Genomic DNA, 20,690 nt, shown 5'->3' on the forward strand with positions numbered 1-20,690 from the left:
CTCTGCGTCTGTTCCCATCCGTTGCTGGATGATGCCTCTTTGATGAGTGACTGGGCTAGGCACTGGTCTATGAATCGAGCAGAATATCATTAGGAGTCATCTCCTTGGCCTCCCCTCCCCCCACCAGTCCTGTTTGGTTCTATCCTGAGTCTCTGGGCTGTCCTGACTCTGGTTCCTGGGCATCCAGGCAGTGTCAGGCATGGACCTCAAGTGTGACAAGTCATTGGCTGGCCACTCCTACAAGTCCTGTGCCACCATCACCCAGCACATCAAGCAGACAGGACAGATTGTAGGTCGAAGGTTTTGTGGCCGGGCTGATGTCCCAGCTCCACTGCTAGGAGCCTTGCCTGGCTATAGAAGACGGCCAGTTCGGGCTCTGTATCACCCGCTGTTGGAGACTTTGCTAGGGTCACTCTTATAGATTCCAGGACATTTCCATGCACTAGGTTTCTACATTGCCTCCCCAAAGCCCCCGACCCCAGCTCCTGTCGTCTGTCCCTCCCTCCCCACCCCTTCACCTGATCCCTCCTGTACCCATCCCTCCCTGCCTCCAGCCCACCTGCAAAATCTATTCTAGTTCCCCTTCTCAGGGAGATCCACTTGAGCCCTCCTTGTTACTTAGCTGTCTTGGTCTGCACATTGTAGCATGATTGTCCTTTACTTGACAGCTAACCTCCATGTAAAAGTAGGTAGGTAGCATGTTTGTCTTTCTGGGTCTGGGTTATCTCACTTAAAACTCAAGTCCAAGTGGATCAAAGACCTCAACATAAAATCAGATACACTGAACCTAATAGAATAGGAAGTGGGCAATAGCCTACAATATATTGGCACAGGCGACAACTTCCTGGACAGAACACTGCTAGCACCGGCACTAAGAATAACAATCTGTAGATGGGACCTCATGAAACTGAAACGCATCTGTAAGGCTAGGGACATCACCAATAGGACAAAACAGAAGCCTACAGATTTGGAGAAGACCTTCACCAAGTTCACATCTGACATAGAGCTAATTACTTTTATTTTTATTTTAGGCAGGGTTTCATGAAGTCCAGGCTGACCTCTGACCAGGCTGACCCTAAACTTCTGACTCTCTTGCCATTTTCCCCCCAGTACTCAGATTGCAGGCCTATAATATTATGCCCAGTTTCTACAGTTCTGGGAATTGGACCCAGGGCTTTGTGCACACTAGGGTAGTACTCTGTTAACTGAACTACATCCCCAGCCTTGGACAACTTTTTTAAAAAAGATATATTTTATTTTTTTAAAAGGTGTGTGTGTGTGTGTGTGTGTTATGTATGTATAAATTTCTGTGGAGGCCAGAAGAGGGTCATGGGTCCTCTGTCGCAGAGCACTGCCTAACCCTGCCCTTCTGTCAGGGTACTAGGTATTCCGGAGGACCCTTTGGCCACATACACACGTTACCAGTCCCCACCTCTAGTCCCATCACGTGACAGTTTCTCTTTGGTCCCCTTCCTGCTTCCCAGCCTCCTCTCTAGGCTGTCTCCCGGCATCTCCTGGGAGTCACCACAGCCTCAGAGTCTGCTCTGCCCCAACACAGTCTATGCCAGGATTGGCTGAAGGCCACTTGAGCTTGAAGTGACACTCTGCCCCAGAGCGATGGTGGCTGGACTAGGAGGATCCTGCTCGATCTTGGTTTCTAGGAAGCCCTTCCCTGGCAAGTCACCATCTTACAGCCAGCTAGCTGGCCTAAAAGGAGGGAGGCAGAGTCCCCTCCATCTTCAGCCAAATGAGGTAGATTCCTTTAGACTGGTGTTGGGGGAGGTGCTCCCTTCCTAGCTGAAAGGGAGTCCCAACCCTCATCCCCACCCACACTCCCTGTGATGTGTGGCCTCTCTGACTTGCTTTTCCTTTGATGGCTCAGTTCCTCACAAGTCCAGGGTTTGCTGGCGGGACTAACTCCCACCTTGGACAGACGGTCTGTAAGTGCAGACACACCCATACAGCTGTTCCGAGCATTTATTTTTCTGAGTATAAGCAGAGAGTCGGGGGCTAAACAGGGTGTTAGTAACATGCATGCTGCTTTAGGTGGAGGATCAGAAGTGGGGTTTGGGTTTGGGGAGCCGCAGAGAGGAAGGGTAGCTATGGGAACAGCTGGCAAGAAAGGGGATGCCTGTTTCCCTCCCCCCTCCCCCCCTTTTCCTGGATCTTTTCTTTCCTCCTTTAAATTAAAGACTTTCTTGAGACAGCTTGGGTCAGAGGTGAGAAGGGTCCAAAGTCACAGGTGGAAGCAATTTGCTCCGGCCAGCAGAGCCAGGGGCTGGTGGGGGGCAGCCTAGGCCTCCTCAGCTGTGGCATCGATGCCCGCATAGGTGAAGTTCTCAAACAGCGACATGTTCACGTAGGCCTGTGGGAAGAGCAAGTTTTGGTGGAGCAGAAGCAGGCAGAGCTCTGAGAATTAAAGGCCAGCCTGGCTGGCACAGCAAGCTCCAGCCTGGCTGACACAGTAAGCAAGCTCCAGGCTAGCCAAAGCTATGTAGTGAGACACTGCCCCCCCGCCCCCCATCACGTATTCATGATTCATAAGGCTGCTCTTGATTATCCAGTCATTTGTGTATATGATTCTTTGTTTTCCCCTTCCCCTCCTCTCCCTTCCCTCCCCTCCCCTCCCTTTCTTCTCAGCTCCCCATCTCTTCTCTTTCCTGTTATTTTTTTTTGGGGGGGGGGGTTGCTTGTTTGTTTGAGACAGGGTTTCTCTGTGTAGCCTTGGCTGTCCTGGAGCTCCATCTGTAGACCAGGCTAGCCTTAAACTCAGAGATGAGCCCGCCTCTGCCTCCCGAGTGCTGGGTACAAAGGTGTGTACCTCCACTGCCGAGCTAAGAAACTCATTTTCAGATTTCCGCATTTTGCTATATTTCTTTAATTTCTGTTGGGTAATCCATCTATTCACATGGTTATTTGACTCAGTTACTGTGTTTATTCATGATTACTGCATCACTAATTATGCTTATATATTCAGCCCTTCCTGCATTGCTCAGCCACGCCTCCTTTGGGGTCCATTCGTGCATTTCCTCTGGCACTAGACCAGCAGAGAATGGGTTAATGACTTGGAAGAAGACAGACAAGGAGTTTGGAATTTAGGGGAGGGATTTGCTGTTGATAGTAACTTCTCTGGAAGACTATATGTGGTCCCAGTGTGAGAACCCAGCACGGGCTGCATTTTAAGGCCAACCCAGCTGTGGTGACAGCTCCAGCCAGAGGGAGTTTGGGTAACAGTGTGGTGAGGCTGGGAGACACAGTGGCCTCATGTGTGGCGTCTATGAGATGGTGCCCCCTGGGAGCTTGGACGATGCCCATCCCCCCCCCCCCCGCCCCCAGCCTCTTACCTTCCTGGCTTCCAGCATGCGGCCCAACTGTAGTGCGATCTGAGCAAAGGGGGGGCGCTCATAGGGCCGATCCCGCCAGCACTGCCGCATCAGCTCGTACCTGTGGGCGGGAGTAGGGGTGCTGTGAGGCGAAGGGCTGACTGGGGGAAAGGTCATGCCTTCAGAGCGGAGGCTACATCTCAGAGGTGAGTTCCCAGAGCTCCAAGGGAAGTGAACTCACACTTCGTCATCGCAGTTTCGAGGCTGCTCCATGCGATAGCCTTGAGGCAGCTTCTCGTAGAGCTCAGCACAGGTCATGCCACAGTAGGGCGTGCCTCCTGCAGAAGGTACAAGGTCCCCTCAGTCCAAGGCCCCACGGTAAGGGGGAATGCCCTGGAGAACTGGGTGTGGGCTTACCAAGGCTCACTATCTCCCAGAGGAGGACCCCAAAGGACCAGCTGAAATGAGAAGATGCACTCAGTTACTTCCTGGGAGACAGTTTAATGTCTACCTAAGCGACTGTGTAGCCACGCCCAGCCCCTCGTGTGTCTCTCCTAGCATCTAGCTTTGCCCAGCTACTGTCCCCATTCTACTGAAGCCCTTTCACAGGTCTTGGTCCCCAGACTCAACTAACTACAGTAACGTTTTGTGTATTTCTTTCTCCCCCTCTTCTCTCTGTTTCTCTCTCTCTGTTTCTCTCTCTCTCTCTGTTTCTCTCTCTCTCTCTCTCTCTGGATCTGACTTTGAGCCATCATGCTTTCAGAGCAGGCGCTCTGCCGGCTGAGCCATCTCCCCAGTCTTCACAACTAACATTTTAAAGAATTTTTCTCTCTTTTCTTTTTAGTATTTTTAAGTTTAGTTTCAGGAATGAGGTTTTTGTCTGTGTGCATGAATATGCACAACATGTGCACCTCTGGTGCACACAGAATTCTGAAGCAGGTGCTGTATCCCCTGGAGTTGGAGTTATAGACAGTTGTGCGCCACCACATGGGTCCTGAGTTTGAACTCAGTTCCTCTGGAAAAGTACCCATTGCTCTTAACTACAGGGCCACCTCTAGCCCCGTACTGAGAATATTTTTGGCTGACATTTTTACTGAGCACTTGCTATGGTCTGAGCACTGATTACCTAACTCACAACAGCTCTGTGATTTGGGCTTTACCATTTTACTATTTTACAGGTGGAAACACTGAGGACTGAAAGGTTAGCTGTTGTGCCAAGGTCACAGAGCTAAGAAAAAGATCCAAATTCTGGCTTTACAGCTCTCTTGTTCTGTGCATCCTGCATGGGAAGAGGCATGCCAGGCCTAAGGCCAGGGCAGGGAGTTCTGGTGGAAGGGGACTCTAGGGAGTCTTGGGATAGAAACAGTCAGAGGGTGGTGGTCAGAGGGCAGTCCAAGCGCTCAGGGCCAGGAACAGCGGCTCAGGAGACAGGGCTGGCTGAGATGGACATCCCTGGAGATAGGGGAAGTGTGCTAACATGGTCATGGTGTGTGTATGTGTGTGCGCGCGCGAGTGCGTCCTGAGGACCAAGCGCTCAGCACCCGCCCTCCCATACTCACACATCACTCTTGGTGGTATAGACGCTGTAGTTGAGGGACTCAATGGCCATCCAACGCACAGGGAGACGGCCCTGTGAAGGAAAGGGTCTAAGGGCCGGGATGAAAGAAAGGGCTTTCTGAGGGGCTTGAGGGGCAGGTCTGGGTGTGAGCTCTGAGTGGAGAAGCCTAAATGACACTGAAGGACACTTGCCATTGTCTTCTTCACATACACCTCCTCCCCTCGAGAAAGGCCAAAGTCTGCAATCTTGGAGGCCAGGTTCTCTCCGACCAGCACATTTCGGGCAGCCAGGTCCCTGTGAATGAACTGCAGGCAATGTCAGAAGTCAGGGAAGGGAGGGACGAAGGGCCCTGGTGCACGGGACCAGTAGCAGCCCCTGCCTCTTCCCACCCACATATGCCTCAGACATGGCTCAGCTGACTAAGGTCCGAGAAAAGTCACTGCTGGCTCTCACCCAGTCTTTCCCCTGACTTGGGACACAAGTTCAGGTCGTACCCCTCTTTCTGGGATGGGGATGATTCATTTGCTGCCTGCTGCTTCTTCTTCTCCCTCTTGTTTTCTTCTCTTTCTCTCTCCTTCCACTTTCTACCCTCATCTTTTGAAATAGAATCTCACTGTGAGTCTTAGCTAGTCTGGAACTTACTAAGTAGCCCAGGTTGGCCTTGAACTCTCAACCCATTCGCCTTTATCTCTCAAGAGCTGGGATCACAGGCACCTGCCACTGCCCCATGTGACCTTTCCTCTTTCGATGTCCTCTGTCCCATTTCCCCACTGTCTTGTCCCCTCTTCCTTACTGATGAAAGTGCATAAGTGACTTCCATGTTCTCTCTCCTTCCAAAGACTCAAACTCTGCTGCCTATAAAATGCCTTCATTCAGGCCACAGTGTCCCTCCAGCAGCCGTCCTCTCCCCACCCCCATCATGCTCGGACTCCCACCGCACCCTCTTCAGTAGGTCTTCATGTTCTCCCTGCTGGATGCTGCAGTCACTGTGCTGCCATGGCAGCCCCAACACCGGCTCCAGCCCAGGCCTGTCTTCTGAGTGCTAGCTTGGTACCCACAACTTGCACACCTCCACCTAGGATGTCCCACAGAGACTTCAAATCCATCATCTTCTCCCCATCTGCCTCCTACCTGCTTCTCCCTCCTTGTAGCATTTACAGTCACTAGGCACCAGGGCCAGCACCTATGGTTGTGTCCTTCCTTCTCACTGTCCGTACCTCCCATACCTGATTAGAGCCTGAGTAATGACAACGCAAGCAGGTATATGCAGTGGCCTCCCCGCTCCCTACTGGTACACACGTGCACACACGCACACCTGCTTCTCACTAAGGTACTGCATGCCGTTGGCTGCATCACTGGCAAAGCGCAGCAGCTGCCGAGAGCTGAGTGTGGAGGCCGTCCCATGCTCTCGAGCAAAAGCTGGATCAGTCTCCAGGACCCTGCTCTTTCTCAGGAAGTCCAGTAGGTTTCCATAGGGGGCGTATTCGATAGCAATATACAAGTAGCCTGGGAGGTAAGGAGACAGTGGGACAGTGTATACACAGGCCATGAGCAGTACCCGATGGTAAGAGACAGGCTGCAGCGTGCAGGAGAATCCTGTGATGACAAGGGAATGTAGGGATCCTCGAAAGCCAATTATGTGACACGGGTGCTATCTGATGCCAGAGGTCCAGAAGGAATAGCAAATGAACTCAGGGCTCACCTCGGTTCTCACAGGCCCCCAAGAGGTTGATAATATTGGGGTGGTGTCCTAGTTTGCACAGAACTTCTAGTTCACCTGCAAAGTCTCGATGGTCATTTTCAGACGCATACTCTGTGTAAAGAAGTCAGTGTCAATTTTTGCCAGGGACCACTCTGGGAGGGGTCAGTTGCTGGGAGAGCTAGGTAGGGCCTGGTATATGTAGGATAAAGAGAGAGCAAGGAACGGGGCTCTGGAGTCATGACCAAGGACCTTTTAGCATCTTGATGGCTGCGTTCATCTTGAGCCCGTCCTTCTTGATCATGGCCCGGATCACTTGGCCAAAGTTGCCCTCCCCTATGAGGTCCTCAAAGGTGATGTCCTCCCACTCCAGCACGGGGTAACTCAAGGGCTCAGGCTGTGGCTTCGGTCGCCGGGTCAAGGTCAAGGTCCCTGAGCTGAACTGCAGGATGGTCTCTTCACCCTTTGGGAGACGGGATGAAAAGGCAGCCAGTCCACACAAGGGATGTGGGGGCAAACGGAGGAGCAAAGAAGCATGCAGAGAGAGGGACCAGTGGTTAGACAGATAGTCAGAGCCAGACAGAGGGCACCCTGGTGGGTGACACAGGTGACAGCCACAGGTATATTTCAGGTGGACAAGTGGTTAAGAAAACAAATGCAGAGGGCATCATTCGGGGACAGGGGGGCAGTGGGGCAGTGGGTGGGGTTTGCTGCAAGGTGGAGCCCAGGTTCATGGGTAAGTTGCCAAATCATGGATAGATCAATGGACTAAAAAAAAAATTCTAATATTTAAGCAAAGAATTGAAATGAGGTGTGATGGGAAAAGTAAGCTTCCTGTCTTTGTACCAACCCCACAGCCAGGCTCCATTAATTCATTTACTCATGCCACAGTGGGTGAATTTCTTGAACGTTCATTATGTGCTAAGCCCTGAGCTGCTGGAAGCTGGTAGACAGATTTTTCTTCTTCACAGTAGCAGAAGCAGCAATGCTCCCTGTTCCTCTACTTGGCGTATAGACACAGTTCTTAGCCCAGGTCAGGATTCAAGGACCATAACAAAGAGGAGTGTCCAACTCCCTCTACTGAACAGAGGTACCCTGGGCAGGACTGATGGGAGGAGTTGCAATTGGAGAACCCGGAGCGAGGTCCAGATGGTCTGTGCAGTGGACTCCCTAAGTGAACTGGTGACTAGCTTGATGTGTAAGTGCTGGGGACACAGGTCACATGGGTTCATTTGGAGCATGTGCAGCTGAAGTATACACAGAACACACATGTATGTTCTGTGGCTGCATCACATACAGTTTCATCCATTCAGAGACACACATACAGACACAGGAGGGCCTGAAGGCGTGCCAGCACAGGGATACATGCGTGCATACATGGGATGCACTTCTGCCCCACTACACGGCACACACATGAGCATGGATAGCTGTGTGCAAGAGCGCCTATACGGATGGATATAGGTAATGAACAGACGCACTTTAAAGGCCGTTTTCTCCCTGCCTTGCTTCAGCATCTGGCAGTGATATCCTCTCCCCGCCTCCCATGGCGGTGATGGCTTTGTGCGTGCACTGACCTCGGAGGCAAGATCAACAGAGTTCAGACAAAGAAGTCAGTTGAGTCTCTGGACTCTGGATGGGATTTTTAAAGGCACAGCAGACACCAGCCTTGATCACTGGACTTTCTATACAAGAGTTAGCGCTATGGGGGTGGGGGTGGAAGGGGTGGGGAGGCTGGAGGGGGAGAGGGAGAGGGAGGAGGAGAGGGAGAAGTGTTGTTTCTTCCTTCCTTTCTGACATTGTTGCTGGTGCTCTGAATTTCTCTTAAGTGGCTTTAAATAGCAAAAGCCCAAGGCCAGAGTTCTGATTCTAAGTGACAAGAGAGGGGAGTTCTCAGAAGAGACAGGAACAATTGGAGGGGTGAACATGACAAGACAGGGTGAGTCTGGATTCCTGAGAGTATCAGTACCCCTTCCCCACCCCGTGTCTGTATAGGCCTGAGGGCAGAGGCATAGCCTGTAAGAAGCCTAAGAAGCCAGAAAAGTTTATAGAGTGAACCTCTCTCCTATGGGAGCCCAGGTGAGGCTGCAGGCCTTGTATACTTCTAGAGGGTCAAAGGCAGTTATGTGAACAGTGTGGCCACACACTGTTGCCCCTTGAGAAGCACAGCTAAGCTCAGGAGGACAGTTTCCCAGAGAGGCCCTGGAATCTTTTTTTTTTTTTTTTGGTCTGGTTTTTTGATTTTTTCGATACAGAGTTTCCCTGTGTAGTCCTGGCTGTCCTGGAACTCACTCTGTAGACCAGGCTGGCCTCGAACGCATAAATCCGTCTGCCTCTGCCTCCCAAATGCTGGGATTAAAGGCGTGCACCACCACTGCCCGGCCCTGGAATCTTTATGAATATAGTCTGTAAGTTCCAGGACAACCAGGGCTACACAGAGAAACCCTGTCTCAAAAAACCAAACAAACAAACAAACAAAAAAAAAACTTGTGTCATGCACGGGCGTTTGCATATATGTATATACTTGCATGTATGTGGATACAATCACACACAATAGACAGAACCATTTACCCCGTGGGTATGGGACACTGACCGATCCTGACTGGTAAGTGAAGGTGCGTCTCCGATGTAGGCAGCTTCTTCGGATACACACCAAGGCTAAAAGGGCAGCCAGGATGGTGAGGCAGGTGGCAGAGACGGAACCTACCACAGCCAGGACCAGCTGCTGATCCAGGCCTTCTTCAGCTGCCCGGCTTTCTCGGACTGGGCCCTCACTCTGCAGCCCTAGACACAGGGAGGGACAGATTGTGGAGATGACCTGGGTCAGGGAACCCAGAGGCCACCATGAGATCCCACAGAGGGAAAGTTTGGACATCCTGGTATCACACTATGGGGAGGCCTCATGGATGACTAAAGCTCAGCGGGGAAGGAATTCCAAGGTAGGAAAGCCAGGCTTATGTTACTTGCTAAGAAGCTCCATGGTTGGGGGTAAGGTGGAAGGGCACATGCAGAGTACAATCCTGGGGGCCTAGGAATGAACAGTCCCCATCCTCTCACCATTGCCCAGAGTGGCCTCTTCTACTGTATTGCTCCAGTCGCCAAGACCCTGCACACTGGCCCGCACACGGAAAAGATATCGTGTGCTAGCATTGAGGCCACGAACAATGATGCTTGTCTCCTCGGGCCTGTCTACATCCATCCACTGTGGGTCTCCTGAGCCCCCGGCCACCTGAATCTCCACGATGTACTTGGATATAGGCCCAGACGGAGCCTCGGGATGCTGCCACATGAGTTGAATCTCAGAGTCTGAGAGGGCCTGGGCATGGAGGTGGCGGGGAGCTGGAGGCCCTGGGGAGATGGGAAGGGGGAGGAAGGGGTAGATTGGATGGGGTTATAGAGCTGTGGGGTCAGTCACAGTCACTCTAGAGTATAATTTGCTTTGTGGATCCTAGCATAGGAGCCTTGTGCTTCCTTCCTCCTCGTTGCCCCTAACTGGACTCATCTCCATCCCCAAGGTACCTCCACCTCCCATATGGGAACCCTCCCAAGAGGGTTTCCCACTTCTCATAGTCACCTTGCATCCCTAGGCCTCTCTATGCTCTCAGTAGCTTATGCTCCCTGAGCCCCCAATGGCCCTGTTCTTTACGAGTCACAATTTCCTCACGTATCCTCACCCCACATGCTCTAAGTGACCCATGTCCTCCTGGTATCTTCTATCTTCCCCATTCATCCTGGGTGCTCTCCTCGTCCACCCAGTCTCTTGTAACCTCCCGTCATCCCTAGCCCATCCTTCCCAGAGTGGGCCTACCGCTGGGGGGCAGGTGCACATGCGCAGGGGGTGAGGCAGGGCCCAGGAGGGTACAGTGATACAGTCGCACATCCAGCTGGTAGTGGGTGCCCGGCGTGAGTCCAGTCAGGAGGGCAGTGCGGGCCTGGGGGAATGAGATGTTCTCCCGCCTCTCCTGTCCCCGGGCCCCATCCCACAGGCGCAGCAGGAAACCATCACCGGACAGTGGCACCGAGGGTAGAGACCAGCTCACACGGAGCCTGTCAGGACCCTCCACGTGCCAGCTCTCTAGCCAGGGCTGCAGCAAAGGCTCTGCGGTCAGAGGTCAGGAGGAGTCAGAAACCATCCAATGGGAGCTTGGGACTAAATGGGCCAATAATCGGCAGTGGGCAAGGCTGGAACAAGCCATGGGAAAGGTGGGGGTCGTCTTTGGAGGTGGACCAAGACATACTGAGTGGGCATGGTAGGAAACCCCAAGGGAACAGAAAGGTATCTATCTTGGCTTCTCACCAGGACAGTCAGTAGTCATAAGGGCAGAAGGTCCCCAGCCTCCTTCTCCTCCTTCCCCTGGCCGGCTCAGCTGCACTCGGACATTGTATCCTGTCTTTGGCTTCAGGTTCATTAATGTCACATTCTCACTGGGATCCACTGGGGAGGGTGGTGAGGTGTGCCACACATGCTTGGTCCCCAGCATGTCCTGAAGCCACCACTCCCCCTTACTCCCCTCTTCTTTTTGTACCATTCCCTCCCTCCTTTCCATTCCCACCCCATCCTTCACTATTACACAGCACCCCAACCCCTAACTCTGTCCCCACTCACCCACAATGGCAGACCAGGCAATCGTGCTGTCCTGGGGCCGGTAGTGCAGGCGGACAGAGGAGATGGGTCCATCCCCACTAAAGGAGACCAGTGGGGAGACCACAAGCTGACGGCTCTGCTTGGCCAGGAGTCGAGGTGCAGTCAAAGGCACTGGGGGTACTGCCAAAAAACTGGGGTGAGTAAGGGTTCATGGAGAGGGGAGCACTCTGGGCTTGGACAGTAAGCACCTCCATATCTTGATTCAGATCTGGGGATTATCTATCGTGGTCGGAGGAGACCAAGTTCAACAGACACTTGGGATGGCTATGGCCCAGAGAAGGACGTTCTGAAGCTCTGGGTAGCTTGGGTCCCAGGGACTTGGCCATAAGGACTTAGGTATCTCAAAAGATGCTAGGCGAGAGAGTGGTGTGGCCAGACAGAGGTTGGGAAACATTTCTCTGTCCTTGCAGAGTCCAGTAGAGAGAGAAGCTGGAACACAGGCAAGAGACTGCCTAGGTGTCCGATGCCCCTCCTCTTCACCATTCACCGACCTGTTGATTTTTTTTTTAAGACAAAACATGCCAGTCATGAGGCACCTGCTCCCCAGTGGATGCTTCTTATGCATAGCTGCTAATTCTTATCTTGAATGAAGAAATCGAGGCTTAGAGACATTGAGCAATTTGCCTAAGGATACACAGCTGGGAGGATTTGAACTAGGTCTGTCTGATCAGGCTACCACAAACCAGTCAGTTCTACCCTAAAACAGCATTTGTGTTTCTGCCTGGCTGCCTCCACTGTCGCCACCCCTATTCCAGCCTTAGGTTTTTTTTCTAGATTATTGTATTAATGCCTAAATAGGTACCTTCACTTCTTCCAAAAAGAAGACCAGACTGACTTTCCCAGAAAGCATTAAAAAAAAAAAAAAAAAGGCAGGCAGGAGAAAGGAAAGGGGGTGTGGAGTGTGGAAGACGCAGGGTGGCGAGGTGAAGGTATGTAAGGTGGCAGCCATTTGTCAGGGGCAGGTACAGAGCTGGGGGAGATGAGGATCCAATTTGGATCCTAAGGAGTCCCCAGTGTCTGTGGCTCAGGCAGAGGACCAGAGTCTGGGAGAAGTGGCTGGTATACAATGGGCATCAATTTCCACATTGGGACCAGACCTTCCCAGAAGATATCCTGCCTCCTGAAGGTTCACCATGCAAGGCTGGCATCAGGAGAGGGGTCCTGACTACAGAACACATGTGGTGTTGCCAGGGAAGGGCTGGCATCTTGGCACTAGATGTCATTTTACATAAAAATTGTCTGTTACATTGAGCATACCTCCCATCAGTCATTGTGATAACTATTTAAATGCATCATCTAGTCTTGTTAGCAGCCTGGCCCTGTGGGTGCTAACCTCCTCCTTTTACACAGCGAGAGACTGAAGCGCCATGACTTGCTTAAGGGGGACAGAACTTGTAAGGAGCGCGTGGAATCCAAAGTGAGTGGAGGGCTGGGTCCAAAGCTCTGACAAAAGAATGAACAGATAGAGGTGGATGGGAAAGTGGGCTGGAGATGGCGAGGGATTGGGAAGAAGAAGATAGCAACAAAAAAGAAGAGAAGGAGGGAGAGATAAAAACAAGACAACATGAGGAACATTTGGGGTACTGGGGTGCCCAGGCTTATAGTGATGAAGTGAAAGATGCCTTGTCGGTGGAGAGGGTTCTGGTGCTCTGCCATGAGCTCTTGGGTCAGCCCTCTTCTTAGCCTGGGGCTAAGCTTTGTCTTTGGAAGCCCTAGCCTTTCCTACTGGGATCCCTGGCCCGAGCAGCATTTGGTAGAGCCTACTCTGGGTACCATCTATCCCCCAAACCTTAGAACACCACTCACCTTTGACATTGACCTTGAAGCGCCGGCTGTCTTGGCCACCAGAAGTCGATACGCGGCATTCCCAGAACCCACTGTCCCCAAGAGTCAAACTGGGCACTTCAAACTCTGCTGTGGTCCTGTCTGGCTCCACAATGACTTTGGTAGACTGAGACAAGGAGACAGGGAACAGAGAGTGTATGCTCCATGAGACAGGTATGAGTCGGTACTGACGATTGCTGGAACACAGACCCCCCATGGCATCCCCTCACCAGTTAGCCTGCCCTATCTAAGTCATGGCCAGGGCAGTGGGCAGGGCCTATAAAAAAGTTCCGTGGATTAGGGATCCAAGGAACGAACTGTCAAGCTGGTGAGATGGGGGAGTGGACAGTGGGTTGGGGTAACCAGCGCTGACCAAAAGCATGGTGCCATCTGGCTTGCGAAGTTTCATGCTGCCCCGCACTGGGAAGGGATTCCCGGCAGCTGCACAGTTGATCCGGGGCATCGTCCCTATGTTGAACTCCACCTCTGTGGCCATACTGAGGATCTGGGGGATCCGGTCTAGAGAGAGAAAGAGATGGCAGCCATCTTGAACAATCCTGGGGCAGCCATATGACCACCAAAATGCCCCCCCACTCCCATCCTGTGTTCTGCATCTCAGTGAAGATCCTACTGTCTGTCCTACTGTCTGCCCTGCCACTTAAAACTGAAATCAGCAAGGTCCTGCACGGTTCCTTCAGGCCCTGGTGCCCCACATCCAGTCAGATCTAGGGTTCAGCTCTTCCATCTAGGGTTCAGCTCATCACATCTCTCAGAATGTTCTAAGACCCAGAGTCAGACCCTCACTGCTCCACTCTGCCAGCCCAAACAGACTCCTTCCTCTGTGTGTGTGTGTGTGTGTGTGTGTGTGTGTGTGTGAGAGAGAGAGAGAGAGAGAAAGAGAGAGAGAGAGAGAGAGAGACTGTCTCACACTATAGCCTAGGCTAGCCCAGGCTGGCCTTGAACTCCAGACAAGTCTCTTGCCTCAGTCTCTTGAGTGCTAAGATTGTAGATTCGAGACATTACGTCTGTCAATTCCTTCACCTCCTACCCCCTGGCTTCTGTACTCCATGCAGACTCTTCTTCAAATACAAGTCTGACCAGCACACACTCCTCAGCAATTTCTATTCAGCTGCTCACATTTAAGCAGCAACCCCTTGCCCTATATTTAAAGTCATCACATGACCCCTGCTGACCTTTCCCCTAGCCCCTATGTTATTGTCCCAGGATACAAGCAGAGTCTCAACTCTCTGCACTTTCTCCACATTCTTCCCCAGTCATCTCTCTTGTGTCTTCCACATTCAATTTCAGATCTTGACTCCTCTCCAAAGACTCTCACACTGATCAGGGTCACCCTAGGCTGCTTGCATTCACAGTGTGGGTGCCTGAATGGTGAACTCCCTGAGGGAAGGACTTGGGCAGCAATGTCTTGATGAAAGATCACCTGTCTTGAGGGGGGGTCTCAACGGCATATACCTGACTTTTCACAGTGGACTCCATGCCACCCAGAGGGGCAGACGCAGCCGCTGAACCGGTCACAAGTGCCACCATTTTGACACTGGCACTGGAGGCGACAATCAGCCCCAAAATGACCAGGTGCACATGCTAGGAATAGAAGCAATATAGTTACAGAGGATAGGTCAGGCCTAGCAGAGTACAGATGAGGCACAAGCCTATCCAACTGGCTGGCGTAGTGGTGGTGGTGGTGGTGGTGGTCAGGGGATTGGAGGGTTTGGTCTTCAAGTCAGGGTCAGAGTGAAGGGTCTGGCACTCTTATTGCCCACAGGAGGTGGCTTAGTCCATACCTTCCTGGCACTGGCTTCCTCTCCAGCCAGATCCACAGGAACAGCCATAGGGATCCGGGAGGCAGAAGGTGAGACCTCTACAACCTGCTGTGCCTGGGCACTGTTCCTGACAGCTCTGTCCAAAACGACCCTCCCTGCAGGCTGAAAATAAGGTGTGTGGTACACAGGCTCCTCACCTCCGGGCCTCACATGCTAAGCTTCATCTCCATGGTTTCAGAATCTTCTCCGGACCAGGCACCCTCTCCTGCCTAGGTCCTAGCTTTTTCACTTACCCTGCTCACAGCGGGTGCCAGTGAATCCTGGGGGACACACACATTCGCCATCATGGTCATGACAGACACCTCCATGCAGGCAGCCTGGGCAATCCTTGACACATCCTGGCCCCCAGCGTCCAGCCCCACAGCCTGGAGGGAAGTATTCTCAATAGCTGACCTTCACCCACCTGCCCACAGCTCCTGGAGCCCTGGTGGATCCTGAGACCCAAAGGAAGTACATAAACAGGTCCCAGCTTCCCACATCACCCCTGCCTTCTGCCCCTTACCTCGCACGATGAGCCGAAAGAAGGCACTGCCCAGGGGGCTGGCCTCTAGGTAGGTGGCACTGTAGATGCCACTTGATGGTGGCTGTACATTTTGGAGCTGCAGTTGAAAACGCCCGTCATCGGCCTCTTGCCAGTCTAGGGTATTGAAGTAGGATCCTGGGGAACACGATCAGGGTCCCTCACAATCACACGAAGGGCTGATGTTACCTCCCTTTGCCGTGGTCACACCAATGTGGCCCGCCCACAGTGATCAGACCTGGGACCACCACCAGATCCAAGCCAGGAAGCAGGAGAACATCCTCTTCCTGCTCTCTGAGCCACCAAGACCTTCTCCTCCCCCATCGGCTCCTAGTCCAACCCTTTTCTTCTGCCTTTTATTTCTGGGCAGACAGGGGGTTGCTTTTTGTTGTTGAGACAGGGTTTCTCTGTGTAGCCCTGGCTGTCCTGGAACTCACTCTGTAGATCAGGCTGGCCTCGAACTCAGAAATCCACCTGCCTCTGCCTCCCAAGTGCTGGGATTAAAGGCATTTACCACCACTGCCTGGCTTCAGGGGGCTGCTTTTACAATAGACTCTTCTGTACCCCAGTACTCTTGCAGGCTCTCGAGGCTCTCCATTGCACCCGAATGACAACCAATCCCCTGGCAGTTGTTTTCACCAGTTTGGTCCCTGCTCAATCCTCCAGCCCCGTACCCCACCACACCCTGCCTGACCCCTACATTCTCGAATTCCTAAAAGCTTGTTTGCCCTCTAGAAACATCTGGTATGTCGGACCCTCCTGCTTTTGTTCTTGTCAACCCTGCCTGTCTCCTGGCGAGTTGTTTCTTCCTCTGTCTGGCTCCTTTGCCTTTCAGGGCTCTTTCCCAGTCTCTTCATCTGGGGTCCATACTGTTAGTCAGGCATACAACCCTGTTCCTTCCTGTCTTTGATAAGAGCTCCAGACAAACTGCAGAGACTCAGGCCTCCCTTCCCTTTTCTACAGCTCCCTCTGCCTAAGGAAAAAGATCTCCTCCCTTAGGAGCCAAGTATCCAAGAGGCGGCCAGCAGATTGTGGGGGTGAAGCAGACATTTTGGGGGCTACTCAAGAAAAAAAGGAGTCCTTCCACAGAGTGGATAAGGACAGGGTAGTGGGCAGGCACAGAGCTGAGACCCACAGATCTCTGTGGACTTCAGCATATGTCTGCCTTGGACATCAAGGATCTGAGTTAAGCAAGTCTTTGAGAGAGGTTAGACTTCCCTTGGCCTGTGCTGGGCACACGTTACCATCTCTCTTCTTTCCTATGGGGACTGCTGCTTTTCTTAGGCAAGTCATGTGACAGCACCTGCTAACTCCTAGGGGAGGGTCAAAGATGAGGGCTTAACATAGCACATAGAGGTAGCTGGCCGCAGGCTCCTGGTCCTTTTAGTACAGTAGGAGGGTGGCTCAGAGCTACAGATGAGAGGGAAGCCCCTAGAGGTTGGTCACAAGGATGGCAGGTGGGTCAGGGTGGACTAAGTATATGGTGGGCCATGGATGGAAGACCTAAGGTGTCAGCATCATGGGTCTCCCTGTCCCACCAACTGCCCCTCACCGTTGTTCTTCCAGATCACGTCAGTCTGCTTTTCCTTGTGCACATGGGCAGAAAGCACAGCAGTGTCACCTTTGTTCACCGTGTGTGTGACCTTGTCTGGAAACAGGTGTGCTGTGGATGAGAGGTAAGTTCAGCGATCTACAACACAGCCCTCCCTCTGGTGGTCGATCTCCTGGTAGGCCAGACTCACCCCCTGGGCTGTTGTGCACATAGAGAACTCGAGTGCGCCGCGCGCCAGCACCACCCACACAGGAGAAGACGCCTACCAAATCCGAGGGCTTGGAGAAGCCCCTCAGCGTGACCTGGTGAGAACCGTTGCGTGCCAGGTACAGGGGCTGCCCAGGCGGGAAGGTGCGCACGATGCGATCATCCTTCTCCAGCAGCAGGGGCGGGTCCGAGCTCCTCCCTGCTCCGGCCTCACCAGACACGCAGGTCAGGAAGAAACGCTGGGGGTCTGTGATGCGCAGGTTGGCCAGCAATGTTAAGTCAACAGACGCACCTAGGACCAAACAACAGTGACTCCATGGTGGATCCTGCCAGCTCAGCAGCCCCAGGAGCCCGGGACTCCAACAGTAACTTGTGTTAATATTTCACTGTGTCCTTAGAAGACTTCACTTTTTCAAAGATTTCCGCCCATTCCCTTCCCTTACACATGTGCTCGCTCTTTACCTGCAAGCCTCTTCGTCCTAAAACATAAACAAAAGCACACATCCTTCTCTGGTCCAGACAGGGAATGAGCTACGCTTCTGTCTCCTTCCCTTACTCTGTCCGTGTCAGGTCATTGCCCTGACTCCTGTGTGAACCATTCCCACCAAGGCTATCCCTGAGCCACCTGTCCCTGCCCCATCATGGAGGTGCAGGTTAGAAGAGTCGCTGAGACTGGAGTGTCATGAGGACGCACACCCTCTTTCTTGCTTAACTAATTGAGGACTATTTGACTGGCTGGGATTGAAGATCGGTTAGGGCCAGAGAGACACAGACACAGGTGGGTCTGGGCCCTACCTTGGGAAGCTGGAGGACCAGACACAGGCATCCCTCCCAGATGGAGGTGTTGGCTCAGAGGGAGGAACATCTAACCAGCAGGGGGGCGGGGGAAGGAAAGGGGACAGGAAAAGATGCAGATAACAAACTTCATTAGAAGGTGCTTGGGTGAGGAGGAACGAAAGGTCAGGCGTAGGGAGAGGCCACCCTACGCTCAAGTATGAGAAATGTTGTAGTGTGGGGAGGGGAGCTGCCCCGGGCTAGTGCAACTGGAGCGTAAAATCTGTACCCTGAAGTGGGCAAGACCGAGGAGAAGAATGTGATCAGCCTGCTTCAGACCTGTGACCCCAGACCTTCCAAGGCCCCTCCTTCCCTGGCCCTTCCCTGCCTGTTAGCTGTCAGGTCATCAATTCATTTAAATGCCACTTAGCATATTTTTGACGGTCTATCGTAAGCCAAAGAAGCTGGCATCTCTTGGCCACCTCGCGGGCACCAAATGCCCTTTCTCCCTGGCATCCTCATGGCTTCCAGTGAAGTTGACATCCTTTGCTGTAATAACTACGGAGCACATTCATCCACTCCCTCGGCATTAACTGTCACCCCTGAGTCAGTAGCTCTGGTGTGGCCTTTCAGCTCCCAATGCATTTGCATCTGTGTTTCCTAAGCTACACCCTCACCTCTCCCAAGCTTTCTGAGTCAAAGGATAACACCCATTACCTGAGACACTAACTTCAGAGTCATCTTGTGTTCCTGCTGTCATAATAATTAATGTTTATTGGATGTCAATTATGTGCCGGGGCCCTTTAGTGATGCTCTCGTCCTTTCAGGACCACACTGTCCTGGGAGGTGAGTGTTATCCTCTTCCAGGATGATGGTTTTATAACCAGGGAGCAAAAGCTCAAAACTTGCCTAAGGTCATACAGTTAGAAGGGAGCAGAGCCAGGTTGTCCAAGCCCAGGCTCCTCTTCCCTTAGCTTCCAGTCTGCTGGCACATACTTCTGCAGGTTTTTCTTTTTCTTTTCTTTTTTTCTTTTTCTCGTCTTTCTTTTCTTTTCTTTTCTTTTCTTTTCTTTCTTTTTCTTTTTTTTCTTTTTTTTTTCTCTTGAGACAGAGTTTCTCTGTATAGCCCTGTCTGTGTAGCCTTGGCTGTCCTGGAACTCACTCTGTAGACCAGGCTGGCCTTGAACTCAGAAATCCGCCTGCCTTTGCTGCCCAAGTGCTAGGATTAAAGGCGTGCACTACCACTGCCTGGCCTACAGTTTTTTCTTATGGGCTTCCATACCTCCCAAGCTTGCACTTGCTACTCTGTTGACTACCTCTCTTAGGGAAACCCTTCATGACTTTTCTGGTCCTGTGGCAGAGTAAGCTGACTCTCTTCTCAGTGCTTCTCAAAAGCTCTTGATGTCTGCTTCTGTCTGGCCCTCATTCCTGGCCTGTGTTTCCCACCAGACAGAACCACTCAAAGGCAGCCTCTGACTTCTAGTTCTCTGGTCAGCAGACTGAAAGGACCTGCCACCAGCATTCAGAAGCTTCTCCATGCCCTCTGTACACACAGCTCCATTTAAACAACAAACGTATCAACCTTTGGGAGCCCAGCATCATTTAGTTGTCATATGATAGGTTTAGGTGTTGCCATATTCTCAACTAATGGAACATCATTGGTGCTAAATAAATTTTATTATTATTATTATTGTTATTATTTTGAGACTGGGTCTCTCTATGTAGTTCTGGCTGTCCTGGGACTTGCTATGTAGACCAGGCTGGCTTCGAACCTCAGAGATCTACCTGCTTTTGCCTCCTGAGTACTGGAGTTAAAGCCACCATGCTTGTCTGTCCAATGAATTATTGATTAAGCCCAACACAGTTACTCGTGAGGTCCAAGTTGATGGCTGACTTCTGCCCCTACTCACCTCTCCCCCCTCCAGGCAGTGATTCCTAGCACCTGCCTGAGTTTTCCCCACCCTGACCTCATTCTTGGTGGATCAAAATCGTCATGACGCTATGACGACGACGATGATGATGATGATGTCAGTTTCTGCTTGTCCCTGCAATTTTTAAGTTGTGTTAAAATACACATACCCTAGAATCTACCGTTAGAACCACTTGTAAACAGTCAATTCAGTGTTAATAAATGCATTCATAACCTCATGTGAACATCACCACCCATTTCCACAGCTCTTGTTTTTGTTTTTGACGTAAGGTCTCCATAAGTCTTTATGGGGCTAACATGGAGTCCTCTGTGTAGTCTAGGCTGGCCTTCCAAGTGCTGGGATTAAAGAAGTCCACCACCACACCCTAACTGAAATGCTACACTCATTAAACAATAACTCTCTATTTCCCTTCCCCCAACCCATGCTCACCACCATATTGTGAGGTCTATTGCTAGGCTAGGCTAGGGTTTCTTGGGGGTCGGGGGCTGGAATTAAGGCCTTGAAATCAAGAGTCAGGGAGGAGCTCTGCTCACTCCAGGGAAGACTTACCAACATGAGAGGCCAAGAAAAGAGTGGGGAGCAGCAAAGAGGATCCCCACCAGACCATACTCTGGAAGCTGCCCTGGGCCAGCCAAGGCCAGCTGGGCCCGGGGTCAGTTGCTGTGGGTCTGAGTGTTCAGCCTGTCCAGCTCAGTGCACCTCGGTGCTGGGGAGGAAGAGGAAATGATGGTTAGGGTAGGAGGGGTGGCAGGGAGAGAGGGTGGGAAGAGTTGTCGCCTGTAGTCCTCCCGTGTCCAGCCCCCACAAGCCCGGGATGGG

The 20,690-nt window shown here is 52.1% G+C and overlaps 1 protein-coding gene across 1 annotated transcript; it reads right to left on the minus strand.

Moving 5' to 3' along the window:
• Positions 1-1,963: 1,963 nt before the first annotated feature.
• Positions 1,964-20,622, minus strand: Tie1 (tyrosine kinase with immunoglobulin-like and EGF-like domains 1). The gene is made up of 23 exons (NM_011587.2): positions 20,421-20,622; positions 17,150-17,458; positions 16,960-17,070; positions 15,390-15,545; positions 15,121-15,252; positions 14,849-14,989; positions 14,520-14,648; positions 13,420-13,565; positions 13,029-13,173; positions 11,184-11,342; positions 10,875-11,012; positions 10,386-10,676; positions 9,635-9,925; positions 9,171-9,361; positions 6,833-7,043; positions 6,584-6,694; positions 6,197-6,387; positions 5,073-5,186; positions 4,883-4,953; positions 3,741-3,781; positions 3,565-3,661; positions 3,345-3,444; positions 1,964-2,365 (listed from the first exon to the last, which is right to left on the minus strand). The coding sequence occupies exons 1-23, from the start codon at positions 20,476-20,478 to the stop codon at positions 2,294-2,296; spliced, it is 3,405 nt and encodes a 1,134-aa protein (NP_035717.2). The 5' UTR covers positions 20,479-20,622; the 3' UTR covers positions 1,964-2,293.
• Positions 20,623-20,690: the final 68 nt, after the last annotated feature.

This window comes from Mus musculus, chromosome 4, assembly GCF_000001635.26.
Source record: "Mus musculus strain C57BL/6J chromosome 4, GRCm38.p6 C57BL/6J".
NCBI classification, from domain to species: domain Eukaryota; kingdom Metazoa; phylum Chordata; class Mammalia; order Rodentia; family Muridae; genus Mus; species Mus musculus.